This window comes from Diaphorina citri, unplaced genomic scaffold (genome assembly GCF_000475195.1).
Source record: "Diaphorina citri unplaced genomic scaffold, Diaci psyllid genome assembly version 1.1 scaffold196, whole genome shotgun sequence".
NCBI classification, from domain to species: domain Eukaryota; kingdom Metazoa; phylum Arthropoda; class Insecta; order Hemiptera; family Psyllidae; genus Diaphorina; species Diaphorina citri.
In genome coordinates this window covers 54,060-72,320 of record NW_007377633.1, presented here as the reverse complement: position 1 = coordinate 72,320, position 18,261 = coordinate 54,060, and the positions used below count along the sequence as shown (strand labels likewise).

Genomic DNA, 18,261 nt, shown 5'->3' with positions numbered 1-18,261 from the left:
ACATACACGGTTGATAAGTAGGCAGTCTTGTATTGTCATGTATTAGTTCAATAAAACATATCATTGTTATTTATAAGGCTAGAGACATATTAGGCAGATCGATGCCTACGTCCATGCAATGCTACAAACAACATGTTTTAACATTGTGTAAAATTGGCGCAATGACGTTTAGCATCGTCACTTGTTAGAATAGAATAGAAATAGATTATACCCTGTTTATATTGCCAGAAGAGACAAACATCGAAACAAACAGAGTCCAGAATGCAAAGCCATTTCGACTCAATCCTACTCACTCTAAATAATGAAAATTCTTGAATTTAGCAATATGATGGCCAAAATTTTTGAAATCAGCCAATCAGACTGCTAAAACTTAAATTTTAAAATCCGACTGTGGTCTTGGCTAGTAGTCGCCAAAGTCAACAACAAGAACGACTGTGTCATTTCACACTCCATAACTTGAGATTCGACCCTGATCACTTCATTTCCTAGAATCACAGACTCGAGATGAAATCTCCAATCAAAACACTTTACTTCCTCTAGTGTTTTGACAAGGATGTATTGACACTGAACGTCTGAAGGTGTGTCAGAAATTAAGCAGACAATAATAGGCATTGTTCATACAATTCAACCAGGGTGACTGAAAGATAAGCGTGTTTAAAGTCATGGAGTAAGGCCGAGTACTAGATGTCTCGGGTAAGTCTTAAAATGCATATTAGATAGATAAGAGTTCAGTTAAGGTCCAAACTATCGTTTAAAATAATTGCAACTTCAGAGGAGATAAACGCAAGAGGATGGAGTCCTAAACAGCCTTATTGAAAAATAAAGTAATACCTTTGAAAATAAATACATCACATTTTTTATCATTAAAATAAACTTGACTTTATAATTATTTTGCTGGACATAATACCTGGACATTACTATGAAAATTTCTTAAATTCAAGTCTTGTAATCTTTTCGTATACGACATCACACTTTGAAAAAGTAAGTCTAGAAAATGTAGTATAGGTATCGTATTGGACAATAATATTAGAAATGAAAATTCCTAAAATGTGAAGGGAAATCAAAACTCAGTATTTCGTAGAAGTTATCCATGTTCCCGCTTGTGTCGATATTTTCTCCTGTGATTTCCCGAATCCATTCCAGACACTCCTGGGCGAGTTCCTCACTGTATTTACTGTTGATCTGGAAACAAAACAGGGAAAATATGACGTCAGTCAACTTTTTTTCTCTGGCTGGGGGACGTTAAACAGGGATTAGACCACCTTCGTCTGCCTGGGGGATTTTAAACTGAATTTCCCTCGCTCAAGATATTATAGCAAAGGGCATCTACTCGTAAAATTTGTAGCCAAAACCAAATGTCAGCCCAAAGCAATCACCCTAGTTGGGGCTGCGAGGCTGACGAAAAACGCCGACCCCGTCTGTACACGGGAAAAGGCAAAGAAGAAGATTAACTACCGAAAACGGTAAATGAAATGATCAATAATAAATAAATAGTCTGTCAATATTGTAGGTAGGTAGGTACTTATAATTAATATGTCCAAACTAAATTCCCATTTAGACGGATTGAGTACCAAAAAGGCTTTTTAAAGTATTGTTCAAACACAATAGGTAGATAGGTAATTTAAATAGGTACCTATGCCAGATACCGAGGGATTTTGAGATATTCCTATCTTTGTTATAACATGGGTTACAGAAAGTAAAAATATAGACCTACAAAACATTATGTAGGTTAGGGCACAGCTGACAGAATAGTAATGACTGTAATGAGGTAGTTTAATGTCTATGTAGGACGACCCAATAGGTCAGCTGGTATACCCTTGTAAAGCGTGCGGTCTTGTTATCCAGGTGTTATAACAGCCCACCATCTAGATTCCAGTCCATGAGGGGATGTAGGAATTTTGAACGATTCAAATAATATCTCTACCTATGTTTTGTCAAAAGTAAAGACTGTTTACATTAACAGGTCGTTTAATTATTTGGTATAAACTGGTACTAGTACGTGACTATAACATAGTATGGAATGGATTTTCTGGAATATTTTGGTAATCTTGGTGATACCACCGCTGAAGACAGCAGACTGTCTCTTGTTTTTACTTTCCTTGTCCTATCAGTAGATATTATTTATATAGGAAAGATAAATATGTACGGTTTCCATGTAATGACGAGAACTCGGTTAGGTACATACCCAAGTGCTTTTTAAACAAGACCGAATAAACGGAAGATCCAATTCGCATAAACATTCAATTTAAGGTAGAAGGAGCAGTAGGTATGTACTTAATGTTGTGAAATTTTTGAAGAGCCGCTTTGTTTGTTTTCTACTCCGTTAAGCTTGGGCTACTGTGGAGTAGATATACCTTGGCCAAGGTAATGGATAGTAGTATTGTTCGGCCCGGATTTGGTCAGGTTTTTTTTTCTACATATGCCGTGTGTTTCCAAAATTGATTCCGGATTGGTTGGCACCCTTGTTACTTCCATATTGTAAACTGATAACAGTTTGTCCGGCTTTCAGTTGTTCCTCTGTGAAGTGTCGGACGTTCTTGTCAGCCTCCTTAGGACCGATGCTGGGTTTGCCATAGTTACCTCCCTGTGTGCAGAAATAAACTAAATTAAGTACCTCCGAATGAATTATCAACATTAAGTTTAGAGTAGGCAGTGGAAAATAATTGGCAATTGTTCATGATAAAGTCTAAACATGATTGTTATACCTACAAATATGTACGTGCAAGTATTTAACTTAATCTGTTCGTAATTTAATTGTTTTCTTATCACATTGCTTTGTGGCGAATTTATTGACCGCTTATCTCTACACTCGTTTGACTTTCAAGAAGCGGAAAACAAGCACAATGGGGCCATAAGTCTGCTATAAAATAATAATGAAAATCTACCTATATCTGGTTGTTTGTTCGGTGTACAAATAGGTAGATATAGAGTTTTGCATCCAGAAACACCAAATTTGGTACATGCATATTACACATAGGTGAGTATAACAAGCACAATGGGGCCATAAGTCTGCTATAAAATAATAATGAAAATCTACCTATATCTGGTTGTTTGTTCGGTGTACAAATAGGTATAGAGTTTTGCATCCAGAAACACCAAATTTGGTACATGCATATTACACATAGATGAGTACGTATTGCTCTGGGGAAGGTTATACAAATATACATGTGGTTCAGTTAAATTTTAACAGTTTGGGTTCAAAACGCAGGGACAGGTTGAAATTGCTCTATGAAATTTTACTGAGAGTTCCCAGAGGAGACTTATGGCTTTTAAATTGAAATTTCTAGAGTTTATACTTGCCTTCCTTCCCAGAGACTGCAAACAGATGACGACTGAGTTCAAGTTTTGTCTCTCCCACAGATCCACAGTCTGGAAAGTCTCCTGTGCTGGGACTCCCATTTCTCTGGCCACATCAAGGAAGCAGTTGATATTTTCCATGCATTTGAATGCCATTGTGCTGACGTTGATTTTCTTGACGGAATTCGGTTTCAGATCGTTGACCAATCTGAAAAAGTAAATAAATAAAATGAAAAATTAAGTTAGGGGAGGAAAGATAGAAAAATCATTAAAACGACAACATTAGGTTCCTAGGTCATTTTTTATCTTTGGAGCTGCTCTGATTCTGATTCTGATTAGAATCCTAGATGGGCAACTGAAAAACGCATGGATTTTTGTACCTTGGAAAGAACTACCTCCCGAACTCCAGTTCATCAATGTTCGTCGACAGGCAAAAACGTTCCTGCGATAGCACTCGTCACAAACCAATGTCAACCATTTCAGCGCTGAATACAGACGAAACTTTCTTGTCAAATCAATTCCACAATAATGACACCCTCAGTTAACAGCATGTGTCGAGAAGCGAGAAAACGGAAAACTTCTTCAAAACATTGTACCATTTTCATCCACTTCTACCATCACTACTCACTAGAAGGGAAAACACCTGACGAACATTTCCTGAGACGCAAAGTAAACATACTAGACAAATCGTAACATCCTCATATTGCTGGTGTGGTGCTTATGGTAAACAGAAAAGTGAAGGTGGTAGTAAAGAGAACAAGAATAAGAGGAAGATGCAGACAAATCGTAACATCCTCATATTGCTGGTGTGGTGCTTATGGTAAACAGAAAAGTGAAGGTGGTAGTAAAGAGAACAAGAATAAGATAAAGAAGAGGAAGAAGGAGAAGACTAAAAGAGAGTCAGAGAGTGCATTTGATGGGTTGAATTTTTCACATTTTATTTTTCACGTCTTCATGGCTTGTGTGCATATACAGGGTGCCCGGTTAACCCGCAAAGGGTGGCTTTTCAGTTTTGGGATTATCATTTCCTCATTTTCACCTAAAAGTAGAAATTCTATATCTAGAATACTTTAATTTTCCGAGAGGCCAAGGACTTCTTGGACGTCTAGAAATGTTCCAATGATTCTAGGAAGTGTCACTTCCTAATAAATGTTTGATTGATATGTTACATAGGTACCTACTTCTAACTTCTTTTGTTGTAAGATGAATAGTGCATATTTTCCTAATTTTCACGTCTTCATGGCTTGTGTGCATATACAGGGTGCCCGGTTAACCCGCAAAGGGTGGCTTTTCAGTTTTGGGATTATCATTTCCTGATTTTCACCTAAAAGTAGAAATTCTATATCTAGAATACTTTAATTTTCCGAGAGGCCAAGGACTTCCTGGACGTCTAGAAATGTTCCGATGATTCTAGGAAGTGTCACTTCCTAAATGTTTGATTGATATGTTACATAGGTACCTACTTCTAACTTCTTCTGTTGTAAGATGAATAGTGCATATTTTCCTAACATACCTTCGATAAAAGACTACCTACCTACTTGTGCAGAGGCACACAGTATAAATTACTTTGTATTTTCTTTACAAATTTAATGGTAGAAAGAGAAAAGTTTGCACTAAAAAATAAAATGCAACCACTTCCAACCTTATGGTAAGTAAAATTAAATGAGGCTTTTCTCTAATATACCTAGGATACTTCGCATGCCAAGGTGGTTTTGATGGGTTTTCTCCCGTTAGACGTTTCTGCATTGGGTATTGTAGGCAGACATTGTATATTTTACTGAGGCTATCATGTTGGGAACTTTTTACTTAGAGTGTGCAGACAGTTCTTGGAACTTTCAATAGAAATACCTAGTGGGCTGCTGGGAGCCGTTTTGATGTGTTTGCACGTCCAAATTCTAAACTTTTTTTATTAGTAGACGTTGTTGTTGTTGCTGTTGTTGTCAGCTGTAGCCGAATGGTGATGGCAGAATAAAGGATATCTTTTTTTTTCTGCCATACACCGGGGTGATGGCCTCTAGCCGTAATATAGGTCGATGCACCAATATACATTATAAAAATAGTTGAAAAAAAACTTACTTGCCATCATCTTTCAGGCAGGCAGGTATGTGAACAGGCCAGTCAACTAACCGTTTACGATAAAAACTTAACTCTCTTCGGCCTTGTTTTTACACCGTTTTGATGTGTTTGCACGTCCAAATTCTATTTTTTTTTTTTTATTAATCGTTGTTGTTGTTGTTGTTGTTGTTGTTGTTGTTGTCAGCTGTAGCCGAATGGTGATGGCAGAATAAAGGATATCTTTTTTTTTTCTGCCATACACCGGGGTGATGGCCTCTAGCCGTAATATATAGGTCGATGCACCAATATACATTATAAAAATAGTTGAAAAAAAACCTTACTTCCCATCATCTTTCAGGCAGGCAGGTATGTGAACAGGCCAGTCAACTAACCGTTTACGATAAAAACTCAAGTCTCTTCGGCCTTGTTTTTACTTCGAAGACAAGAGGAACCTATGTAAATATAATGGAAGATTCGTGTTAGAAAAAATAAAAACGTAGGCGTTCTAAGAGTAAAAAACAAAAACCCTTTTTCTCTCGTTTCAATTATTTTTTTTGTCTCGGAAAGATGTGCCTGTCTACCCATCTTTAACATAATGAATGCTCGAAGTTTATTGTTCAAAGCTTCAGACACAAATTGAATGAACAAAACAATAGACACCTATTGGGATAAAATATATAAAGAAGTAAGGTATTAGGGTAAAATTGAACTCGATTCCTATGCAAAAGATGATTCGGTCAGATTTGAGTGTTTCAGTTAGATAGTGTACAAAATATCTATTTAAGATATGGCCAAAGGGGGAATTTTTCACCTGCTTAGGTATAAATATAAAAATACATACCTATTTGCCTATTTCTAAATCTAATTAAATCTAATACATTGCTGACAGGTTTTTTATTTTGTGGAAGGAAAATTTAATTTCATCGCCTAAAATTTTTGCCATTGATAGGAGGTGTCTTGTTTTTAATTGCCTACCTTTTTTTCTAAATCAAAATGTTATAATTGCTTTTTTTCCAAATATTTACCTCAGATACCGTCAGACTGGTACATGACAATACACACCACACGACAGCTGCAGGCTGTTTCGGACAATTTTACGTGATAGCTAAAACATGTACACCTAACACCACAGACCGCATTTTTTTTTTTTTTTTTTTTTTTTACACTTTTATTCCCCGCCCTAATATTGAAATTAATGTTAACGTCTGCGTCTGCGCGCACGCTCAAAAACGGAAAAAACGGCCAACATACATGTCAACATAGAATTAAAGAGCAGAGATTAGTCAACTTACTTGCACAGTAATGTTCCATCTTTCAGTATTTCGTAGAAGTTATCCATGTTCCCGCTTGTGTCGATATTTTCTCCTGTGATTTCCCGAATCCATTCCAGACACTCCTGGGCGAGTTCCTCACTGTATTTACTGTTGATCTGGAAACAAAACAGGGAAAATATGACGTCAGTCAACTTTTTTTCTCTGGCTGGGGGACGTTAAACAGGGATTAGACCACCTTCGTCTGCCTGGGGGATTTTAAACTGAATTTCCCTCGCTCAAGATATTATAGCAAAGGGCATTAGGGGAGGAAAGATAGAAAAATCATTAAAACGACAACATTAGGTTCCTAGGTCATTTTTTATCTTTGGAGCTGCTTATGAGGCATGTGAAATCATCGAGCGTTGATTATATTTTTAGAAACGGGTTTGTCAGGCTCAATCGCCTCCTGGGACAATTTATAGATTGAATTGGCTGAGCGGTTTGATCGGTAGTTCCATTCATTCATTCTCGTATTTTATCCACCTACGAGGACATAAAAGGATTTTATTTTATTTTTTGCAATGTAACTTTAGCTGTCTCTTATATCTAAGTATTGGGTACCTTTTCTATTTACTTGCTGTCCAGACTATAAAAGGAGGTATGGTGGTGGTTCATTGTTCATTTCATTTTTCAAACTAAACAAACCAAACATCCTATGAACTCATTTTCCAAGTAGATAACACATGAGTAAGTCTTTACCTATCCTTATCAATGTTTCTGTACCTATCATGCTTTTCAGTTTTCCTGATGTTCCATTTAAACCTGGTTCACATAACGTCGCATCTTACTTGAACATCATGTCGAGGACAGAATGATATCGCTTTATACAAGTACAACAAACAAGGCCGCACTGAGTTACCGACTATGCTAGTTGTAACCTTAGGGATTCCAAGCATATGAGTGCTAACCCTGGTGATACCATACCAATCTTTGTCTGAGGAAGCGCGGGAAAGATCTGTTAACTATTTACTGACTAGATCGAGTTCAAGTGGCATACGCTTCATCCAATCACACACCTATGTCATTGTGCTAAATACATTAATGCTGGAATATACTAGTCGTAATATATTATGCACACAGCAGATATAGGTGCGTTCAACGTACTTCAGTGTGCAGCAACCTAAAGAACACCAACAACAAAACAACCAAAGCAGCAACAATTCCAGCAGAAATGAAAGCCTCGGTATTTCTATGATTTATGCAAAACCTTATCCCGTCATTGCATCCAGACACTTGCATTATACCTTGTTACCTTTTGTTCTGTTCATTTTCTTTTTTTCAACACTAAGCCTGTATCTCTCCTACGCCTTTCATCTTTTCAATAGGCCTTCTTGTAGGCAGTTCTGCCACAAAACGAAACATTTTGCAGTCTAATTTCACGCTAATTACACCTTTTCTTTCTTTTTTTTTTCGAATGAAGTTTAATTATGAGTGTGCAAGATGCATACATTTGAGCTTTGAAGTTTCAAACAAAAGCATTTGTCATGTCAGAGAAACCAGCCAAGAATGTTTCTTCCCATTAAAAAAGTTCAATTATAGCCATTGACAACTTCTGAATGTATGTTTGCTCTCATGTACCTATACAGGGTGTCCGGAAATTCGTTTGATTCCGAAGAACATATTGGTGAGCAAGATATTCCAGAATATCTAGGGATGGTCGAATTTTCATGATAGCTTTTAGCCCACCAAACAGGCTATTCTTAGTCTGAATTATCTTAAAAGGAGCTAAGGCAGAGAAGGATTTTTTAGAGAATGACAAAAAAGATCAGGAAAGCAAAAACGGTAAAAGAGAAAAAATAATAAAGCCATGCACGAGCACGTCTGTCCTAGCATATTATCTCTAAAGAAAATCTTCGAAGAAAATTACCTAGATTTCCCAGGAAGTAGAAGGCCAAAAAAATCTTCCATTGAAAAATAAGCAACTCAAGTTTGAGCGGAATTTTTTTCACCCTGTCACTCATTAGTGCATTAATTGCATATACAAATATACATGATACATATCACTAATTAGTGCATTTAATGTACATACAGGCTGAAAAATTACTGACCTCAAATAAACTTTAGCTTTTTTCCTACGTGAAATGAGCATATTGTTAAGCATAAGGTTCGAATGCTTAGTATTAAGAAGACACTCAAGTATCTCTTGGTGTCAATTGCGTCTGTGATTTGGGGTCTCTTCTTTTTTTGTATGATGGCATAGAAATTGTATCATACTAGGTATCATGTCGGCGTGCGAGATAAATTAAAAACTCGAATCTACTACGATTGTAAACTCAAACAATCTAAGATCTCAGCTAAGTCTAACTTAATGTTCTAAAAGTACAGGACAGGGTTCATATGTAGAAGTGACCGATCCATCCCCTTTTATCCCCTAACAGGTTCTTTATCTAAAGACGACTTATTACCGACCTGTGGACTTATCAAGCTACCATCTCAGCTAAGTCTAACTTAATGTTCTAAAAGTACAGGACAGGGTTCATATGTAGAAGTGACCGATCCATCCCCTTTTATCCCCTAATAGGTTCTTTATCTAAAGACGACTTATCACCGACCTGTGGACTTATCAAGCTACACCCCCAACCCCCCCCACACCGTTTTTTTTTTTTTTTTTTTTTTTTCAAAGGGATAATAATAAGCCTGGTATGTATAGGTACAAGTCACGGGAGTGAGTAAGTCCCTCCTGAAGGAATGTGGGTATTACGCTACGGTCGTTCTAAAAAATGAGGGCCGGGATTTTTTTTTTTTTAATTAGTTATTTCATAAGCAGGGTTTATGTTTTTTTGTTCCTCAGATACTATTATTAGGTGTATAGAAAGCCAGGATCAATCATCAATCACTTACCACGTCCGATGGGTTTAAAAAGATTGTAAAAGTTATAGATTTCATACACTTTTATTCCCCGCCCTAATGTTGAAATTAATGTTAACATCTGCGCTGCTGTTCGCGCACGCTCAAAAACGGAAAAAAACGGCCAACATACATGTCAACATAGAATTAAAGATATCAATCATCAATCACTTACCACGTCCGATGGGTTTAAAAAGATTGTAAAAGTTATAGATTTCATACACTTTTATTCCCCGCCCTAATATTGAAATTAATGTTAACGTCTGCGTCTGCGCGCACGCTCAAAAACGGAAAAAACGGCCAACATACATGTCAACATAGAATTAAAGAGCAGAGATTAGTCAACTTACTTGCACAGTAATGTTCCATCTTTCAGTATTTCGTAGAAGTTATCCATGTTCCCGCTTGTGTCGATATTTTCTCCTGTGATTTCCCGAATCCATTCCAGACACTCCTGGGCGAGTTCCTCACTGTATTTACTGTTGATCTGAAAACAAAACAGGGAAAATATGACGTCAGTCAACTTTTTTTCTCTGGCTGGGGGACGTTAAATAGGGATTAGACCAGCTTCGTCTGGTTGGGGAACTTTAAACTGAATTTCCCTCACTAAAGATATAGCAAAGGTTGAGTGCCAAAGGCAGCTACTCGTAAAATTTGTAGCCAAAACCAAATGTCAGCCCAAAGCAATCACCCTAGTTGGGGCTGCGAGGCTGACGAAAAACGCCGATCCCGTCTGTACACGGGAAAAGGCAAAGAAGAAGATTAACTACCGAAAACGGTAAATGAAATGATCAATAATAAATAAATAGTCTGTCAATATTGTAGGTAGGTAGGTACTTATAATTAATATGTCCAAACTAAATTCCCATTTAGACGGATTGAGTACCAAAAAGGCTTTTTATAGTATTTTTCAAACACAATAGATAGGTAATTTAATTAGGTACCTATGCCAGATACCGAGGGATTTTGAGATATTCCTATCTTTGTTATAACATGGGTTACAGAAAGTAAAAATATAGACCTACAAAACATTATGTAGGTTAGGGCACAGCTGACAGAAAGATTAGTAATGAGGTAGTTTAATGTCTATGTAGGACGACTCAATAGGTCAGCTGGTATACCCTTGTAAAGCGTGCGGTCTTGTTATCCGGGTGTTATAACAGCCCACCATCTAGATTCCAGTCCATGAGGGGATGTAGGAATTTTGAACGATTCAAATAATATCTACCTATGTTTTGTCAAAAGTAAAGACTGTTTACATTAACAGGTTGTTTAATTATTTGGTATAAACTGGTACTAGTACGTGACTATAACATAGTATGGAATGGATTTTCTGGGATATTTTGGTAATCTTGGTGATACCACCGCTGAAGACAGCAGACTGTCTCTTGTTTTTACTTCCCTTGTCCTATCAGTAGATATTATTTATATAGGAAAGTATATAAATATGTACGGTTTCCATGTAATGACGAGAACTCGGTTAGGTACATACCCAAGTGCTTTTTAAACACTTTACTGACTAGATCGAGTTCAAGTGGCATACGCTTCATCCAATCACACACCTATGTCATTGTGCTAAATACATTAATGCTGGAATATCCTAGTCGTAATATATTATGCATACAGCAGATATAGGTGCGTTCAACGTACTTCAGTGTGCAGCAACCTAAAGAACACCAACAACAAAACAACCAAAGCAGCTTTTAAACAAATAAATACGACACGTACGATGTACTAATCGTGATGTGAAAACCGGCAAAACATAAATAAAAGCACCATCAGCATGATGCATTGAACGTTCTCTTGATTCAGATCTCTCTCTGAATGACAGTGAAGAAAGGAACCAAATGCATCCTCTTTGGTTCAAAATCTAGAACAGCACGAGCTGTCAAGATTTCACTCCACTTTACACCTCGCGGATTTGTTCAAATCTCAAGTTTTACCGTGACTTGTTTCACACTAGAACAACATTGCTAGTCACGAAAAAGAAAAGGTACATGTGTGTAGGAGAGCAGTCTGAAGGCAGTTCTGCCACAAAACGAAACATTTTGCAGTCTAATTTCACGCTAATTACACCTTTTCTTTCTTTTTTTTTTCGAATGAAGTTTAATTATGAGTGTGCAAGATGCATACATTTGAGCTTTGAAGTTTCAAACAAAAGCATTTGTCATGTCAGAGAAACCAGCCAAGAATGTTTCTTCCCATTAAAAAAGTTCAATTAGCCATTGACAACTTCTGAATGTATGTTTGCTCTCATGTACCTATACAGGGTGTCCGGAAATTCGTTTTCCGAAGAACATATTGGTGAGCAAGATATTCCAGAATATCTAGGAATGGTCGAATTTTCATGATAGCTTTAAGCCCACCAAACAGGCTATTCAGTCTGAATTATCTTAAAAGGAGCTAAGGCAGAGAAGGATTTTTTAGAGAATGATAAAAAGATCAGGAAAGCAAAAACGGTAAAAGAGAAAAAATAATAAAGCCATGCACGAGTACGTCTGTCCTAGCATATTATGTCTAAAGAAAATCTTCGAAGAAAATTACCTAGATTTCCCAGGAAGTAGAAGGCCAAAAAAATCTTCCATTGAAAAATAAGCAACTCAAGTTTGAGTGGATTTTTTTTTCACCCTGTCACTCATTAGTGCATAATTGCATATACAAATATACATGATACATATCACTAATTAGTGCATTTAATGTACATACAGGCTGAAAAATTACTGACCTCAAATGAACTTTAGCTTTTTTCCTACGTGAAATGAGCATATTGTTAAGCATAAGGTTCGAATGCTTAGTGGTAAGAAGACATCCTCCTCCCTCCCCCCTCTCTCTCTCTCTCTCTCTCTCTCTCTCTCTCTCTGAGTGGTAATCTGTTCTCCTTATCCCTTGTCATTTATACGCTTTTCCACATAGTCCTTCAGTCTCCTTTTTTTCCACTTTCTTTTATAACTCTTATTCCATACCAGAGGCTTTTTATCTTTTTCCATCTTCAGTTCCTGTTTATTAAATTTACTATTAGTAATGTTCTGAGTGTAGCATTCGCATTGTTTCGGCTTTCCCATCTAAGACTGATATCATCATCTATGTGACGGAAGTATCTACAGTGTATGCTTGATGGTGGACAACCATCAGGACTTCGTTAGGAAAGAGGTCTGTACACCAGAGCTCAGATAGATTTTTCAACTATAATTCACAATAGGCAGGTCTTGCTGCAAAATAGCAATGAGACAAAACTGAAGTGCCTACACTCGGAGTGTGAAATACAATGCTTCTGCTAGTACTGAATATGCGCTATGCTTTTGGTGCTGTGTTGTTTGAATGCTTTGATATAATGTCAATGCAGCACATACTCGCGTATGTTGTGACTGTTATGAGGGGCAGTATGTATGCTTCTGTATGCACTCAGTACAGTGTTCGCAAAATTTCTATTATGAAAGATGACGTTGACGTACTGAGAAGTCACTGGTTAGCCAATCTTTCGAGGATATCCGGGAATTCTCTTCTATTATTTCCTTTACGTGACGTTGTATGCCTCAGTGTTTACTAAGTGTTCAGTAGAATTGAAGGTATTGCAAAATTGTATTCTGGACTGGTGGAAAATCCGTCCTAATTTGACAGAGAAAGAGTTGTTGAATGAATGTTAATTAGAGATCTGTATAATACCTAGAACAACTAAATTTTTACTTTCTATTTCTTTTCAAATACCTACGTATTCTGCAAATGTAATAGAAAGTCGTGTGATGTTCACACCAGATTTTTTTCAATACTTAGCCTGTATCTCTCCTACGCCTTTCATCTTTTCAATAGGCCTTCTTGTGCTCTCACGTACATGTCTTGAAGGGACAGTTTTGAGTTAATTTTGCCTTCCCACAACTCTTCTCTTTTCCTTCCTCCTCCCTCCCCCCTCTCTCTCTCTCTGTCTGTCTGTCTCTCTCTCTCTCTCTCTCTCTGAGTGGTAATCTGTTCTCCTTATCCCTTGTCATTTATACGCTTTTCCACATTGTCCTTCAGTCTCCTTTTTTCCACTTTCCTTTATAACTCTTATTCCATACCAGAGGCTTTTTATCTTTTTCCATCTTCAGTTCCTGTTTATTAACTTTTAGTAATGTTCTGAGTCAAGCTACATAGAACAAGAATAAAACCAGATCATGAATCCCCACACACTCTATTCTTCGATACAAAGTGGAAAACGTAATTTCATGTAAATGAATGTATAGTTTGAAAAATATCTTTCCTTGTATGGACAGAAGTTTTATTACAATTTATACAAATAAGGGTAACGTGGAGAGTACGAGTGTTGTCTAGAGTTTTACACTACCCATGATACTGTTACTAATGTAGACTGGCCTGAGGGATTCGAGATTGACATTAACACAAATCATTGTCAATGACTTTGGTCGGGTACGAATTTTATGCCAGTCTATATAAGGGTAACGTGGAGAGTACGAGTGTTGTCTAGAGTTTTACACTACCCATGATACTGTTACTAATGTAGACTGGCCTGAGGGATTCAAGATTGACATTAACACAAATCATTGTCAATGACTTTGGTCGGGTACGAATTTTATGCCAGTCTACAGTTCTTCGAATTGGTAATGGCGAATGATTCGGCGAACTGCCATATCATTTTTCTAGGAAATGATTTAAAAATCCCTTACCACATTCCTATTCACTATGAAGCTGGATGAATTTTTTATTTGGATATTTTTAAATGGGATCAGTGACTCATCTTTGCAAAAAAAGTTTTATCAGTAGGTAATGTGAGTAACTACTGACCTAGGTATAATAATTTTTATTTATCAATATAATGTTATCAGTAAATTTACGTTCCAAACACCATGGGTCGTATGTAGGTATTCTGCTGCTTTGCTTTTATTTGGATATTTTTAAATGGGATCAGTGACTCATCTTTGCAAAAAAAGTTTTATCAGTAGGTAATGTGAGTAACTACTGACCTATTATAATTTTTATTTATCATTATAATGTTATCAGTAAACTCACGTTCCAAACACCATGGGTCGTATGTAGGTATTCTGCTGCTTTGGATTATGGTCAATGTACTAAGAGCAATGGTCTGAAAAGGTTACTGGGACTCTCAAACCATTTTCAGCCAATAGACACAAGAAGCGACAAGATCCAGACTCTGAGACCGAGACATACTATGCACTTTCTTCTCAATTTCAAGACCTGTTTTCATATAATAGCCTTCAAACACTTCTTCACCATCTTTGTAACTGGCTGAAAACACATAAACTGGAAACATACTTGCAAGTTCACCGAATTGCCTGTAGTAATTTTCTTGAACCAAATCGATTACTAATTATCGGACGCACGGTGATTATCAAATATCTTCCACGGGCGTTCAGTTTAATTGCTTTAACAAGTTCTTTACCAAGATACACATTTATCATGGCTAAATCTTGTTACATGGTTTTATTTGTTTTGAATACTGCTTGGTAGGTTTTTGATCACGAATTCTGTTGGGCATAACTTACATTGATTTAGAACCGTGTCCTCGACCCTCCCTTGTCGGTCAAAAGGTGATATATTAAACTTCATAAACGAAGAAAAGGGTACCCTCACTGAAGTTTTAAAATGCACCCTCCTGAAAGCTTATGTAGAACGACAGTTCGACAGACTTTGATTTTATCTATTGAAGCAAACTTCATAGAGGCTTATAGATTTCCTCTGCTTTGACTATGTGTCAAGGCATATTTCTGCAATGAATAATGCATGAGCTAACGTCATGAAGAATCAAGTGCTAATCGTTTGGATAAATATTAAATTTCAAGTGACTGAGGATAGTGGATACTTCAGATTAGTCTACGCCTCTTCGTACTTATGGGTTGATTTATGTCAGCACTTTGTTTCGGTACTGCTAGGACAGTAATGAGAAACAGACTGGTGACAAAGCGGTCAAGGTTTTAGCCTAGTGGGGTGTTCGCGTTCAATTGAAGCAGAAAACTTGGCCTTCAAGTTAGATTCGACCGCAGTATTTAGAGCTATTTGGCACTTTGAAGTTTAGGGGTATCTAAAAAGATGTTGACAAGGGATTTCTGGATAAATTCTCTTCTTGATACAAAAATTCTTATGATGGTTGATTTGGGGGTTTGCCTACTTTGTGTCGTCGTCGTCGTCATCATCATCATCATCATCATCGTCAGTGATCTGGGCTTGTTTTGGAACGCTTAGAATTCAAAAGTACCATTCGCAATCGTTTCATCAAGAACATTTTCAATTGAAACTTTATTAGGGTGTCACTATTTGGCACTTTGAAGTTTAGGGGTATCTAAAAAGATGTTGACAAGGGATTTCTGGATAAATTCTCTTCTTGATACAAAAATTCTTGTTGAATACCTATATGACGGTTGATTCGGGGGTTTGCCTACTTTGTGTCGTCGTCGTCGTCGTCATCATCATCATCATCATCATCATCATCATCATCATCATCATCATCATCATCAGTGATCTGGGCTTGTTTTGGGACGTTTAGAATTCAAAAGTACCATTCGCAATCGTTTCATCAAGAACATTTTCAATTGAAACTTTATTAGGGTGTCCTTCGCATACCTTCAGGCCCTCCTTGAAAATCTCTGGTCTAGACCTGTGGAAGTGTGGACCAAAGAGGTTGGTTGCCTATCTCCCGCCCTGATACCAACAACTCACGTTTCTCCCCAGCCACCTTGTCAGCAGTAACCAGCTCCATGGTATCTCCAATCTGCACACAATATACCTACGGTAACAAATTTAGATTCCTCCGTCATGACATCATTGCGTTGATTAGACCAGCGATTCCCAACCGTACCCCTGCGGGTACGTGAGAGACCTTCCGGGGGTATGCGAGAAAAGATTGTGTAATGGCGGACAAATTTTGATGGGTTATCAATGCAGTACAGTTTAAAAAAGTACTGAATTTTGACCTCAAGGTACTGAAGTACTGATTTTTTTCAAAAGGCAATTGCCTATCTCCCGCCCTGATACCAACAACTCACGTTTCTCCCCAGCCACCTTGTCAGCAGTAACCAGCTCCATGGTATCTCCAATCTCCACACAATATACCTACGGTAACAAATTTAGATTCCTCCGTCATGACATCATTGCGTTGATTAGACCAGCGGTTCTCAACCGTACCCCTGCGGGTACGTGAGAGACCTTCCGGGGGTACGCGAGAAAAGATTGTGCAATGTGTAATGGCGGACAAAGGCAAATTTTAACGGGTTATCAATGCAGTACAGTTTAGAAAAGTACTGAATTTTGACCTGAAGTACTGATTTTTTTTTTCAAAAGGTAATGAGAGTGTTTGGAACTCGATAGTATAATGGTACACATCAACCTTGGTATGTGTAACCGGTACTCATTATGATGGTGGCGGGGGTACGTGAGATTAAATCCGGGTACCCAAGGGGTACGCGGGCGAAAAAAGGTTGGGAACCACTGGATTAGACCAAGGAACTGTGAGTGCATAGTATTAACGATAAACGTTTTTTCTCCATTGATTATTATTCGTTGATTATGATATTATGAGGCATGTGAAATCATCGAGCGTTGATTATATTTTTAGAAACGGGTTTGTCAGGCTCAATCGCCTCCTGGGACAATTTATAGACTGAATTGGCTGAGCGGTTTGATCGGTAGTTCCATTCATTCATTCTCGTATTTTCTCCACCTACGAGGACATAAAAGGATTTTATTTTATTTTTTGCAATGTAACTTTAGCTGTCTCTTATATCTAAGTATTGGGTACCTTTTCTATTTACTTGCTGTCCAGACTATAAAAGGAGGTGTGATGGTGGTTCATTGTTCATTTCATTTTTCAAACTAAACAAACCAAACATACTATGAACTCATTTTCCAAGTAGATAACACATGAGTAAGTCTCTACCTATCCTTACCAATGTTTCTGTACCTATCATGCTCTTCAGTTTTCCTGATGTTCCATTTAAACCTGGTTCACATAACGTCGCATCTTACTTGAACATCATGTCGAGGACAGAATGATATCGCTTTATACCAGTACAACAAACAAGGCCGCACTGAGTTACCGACTATGCTAGTTGTAACCTTAGGGATTCCAAGCATATGAGTGCTAACCCTGGTGATACCATACCAATCTTTGTCTGAGGAAGCGCGGGAAAGATCTGTTAACTATTTACTGACTAGATCGAGTTCAAGTGGCATACGCTTCATCCAATCACACACCTATGTCATTGTGCTAAATACATTAATGCTGGAATATACTAGTCGTAATATATTATGCATACAGCAGATATAGGTGCGTTCAACGTACTTCAGTGTGCAGCAACCTAAAGAACACCAACAACAAAACAACCAAAGCAGCAACATACATACATACATAACCATTATCGTTCTATCCTATAGGACAGGTCGATGAACAAAGCCCCTCCACCAGACTCTATTGCTATACCTTTGGTTAGCCTTTATATCTTCCCAGTTTCCTTGTTTCTTCCCAACATCAAACTTGATAGTGTCTTCATAACGATATCTTGGTCTTCCCTTAGGTCTTGTACCTTCCATTTCCATATCATAAACTTTCTTAGGTAACTTTCATTACAGGTAAACCGTAGATATTAATCCACAGGTATATTCTTATGGCGGGGGCTCACTCAGACATTAATCTATCTTCTTCTTCCTCGCCTTTTCCCGTGTACAGACGGGGTCCGCGTTTTTCGTCAGCCTCTCAATCAACCCTAACTATAGTGTGTCCAGATCAATATGACAGCAAAAAAAT

The 18,261-nt window shown here is 37.5% G+C and overlaps 1 protein-coding gene across 1 annotated transcript; it reads right to left on the bottom strand.

The window, feature by feature from the left end:
• Nucleotides 1-2,255: 2,255 nt before the first annotated feature.
• LOC103505812 (myophilin) lies at nucleotides 2,256-16,218 on the bottom strand. Its single transcript, XM_026821040.1, has 7 exons — nucleotides 16,179-16,218; nucleotides 15,631-15,685; nucleotides 14,614-14,746; nucleotides 9,863-9,999; nucleotides 6,645-6,839; nucleotides 3,301-3,505; nucleotides 2,256-2,584 (listed from the first exon to the last, which is right to left on the bottom strand). The coding sequence occupies exons 1-7, from the start codon at nucleotides 16,216-16,218 to the stop codon at nucleotides 2,414-2,416; spliced, it is 936 nt and encodes a 311-aa protein (XP_026676841.1). The 3' UTR covers nucleotides 2,256-2,413.
• Between the last annotated feature and the right edge of the window lie 2,043 nt (nucleotides 16,219-18,261).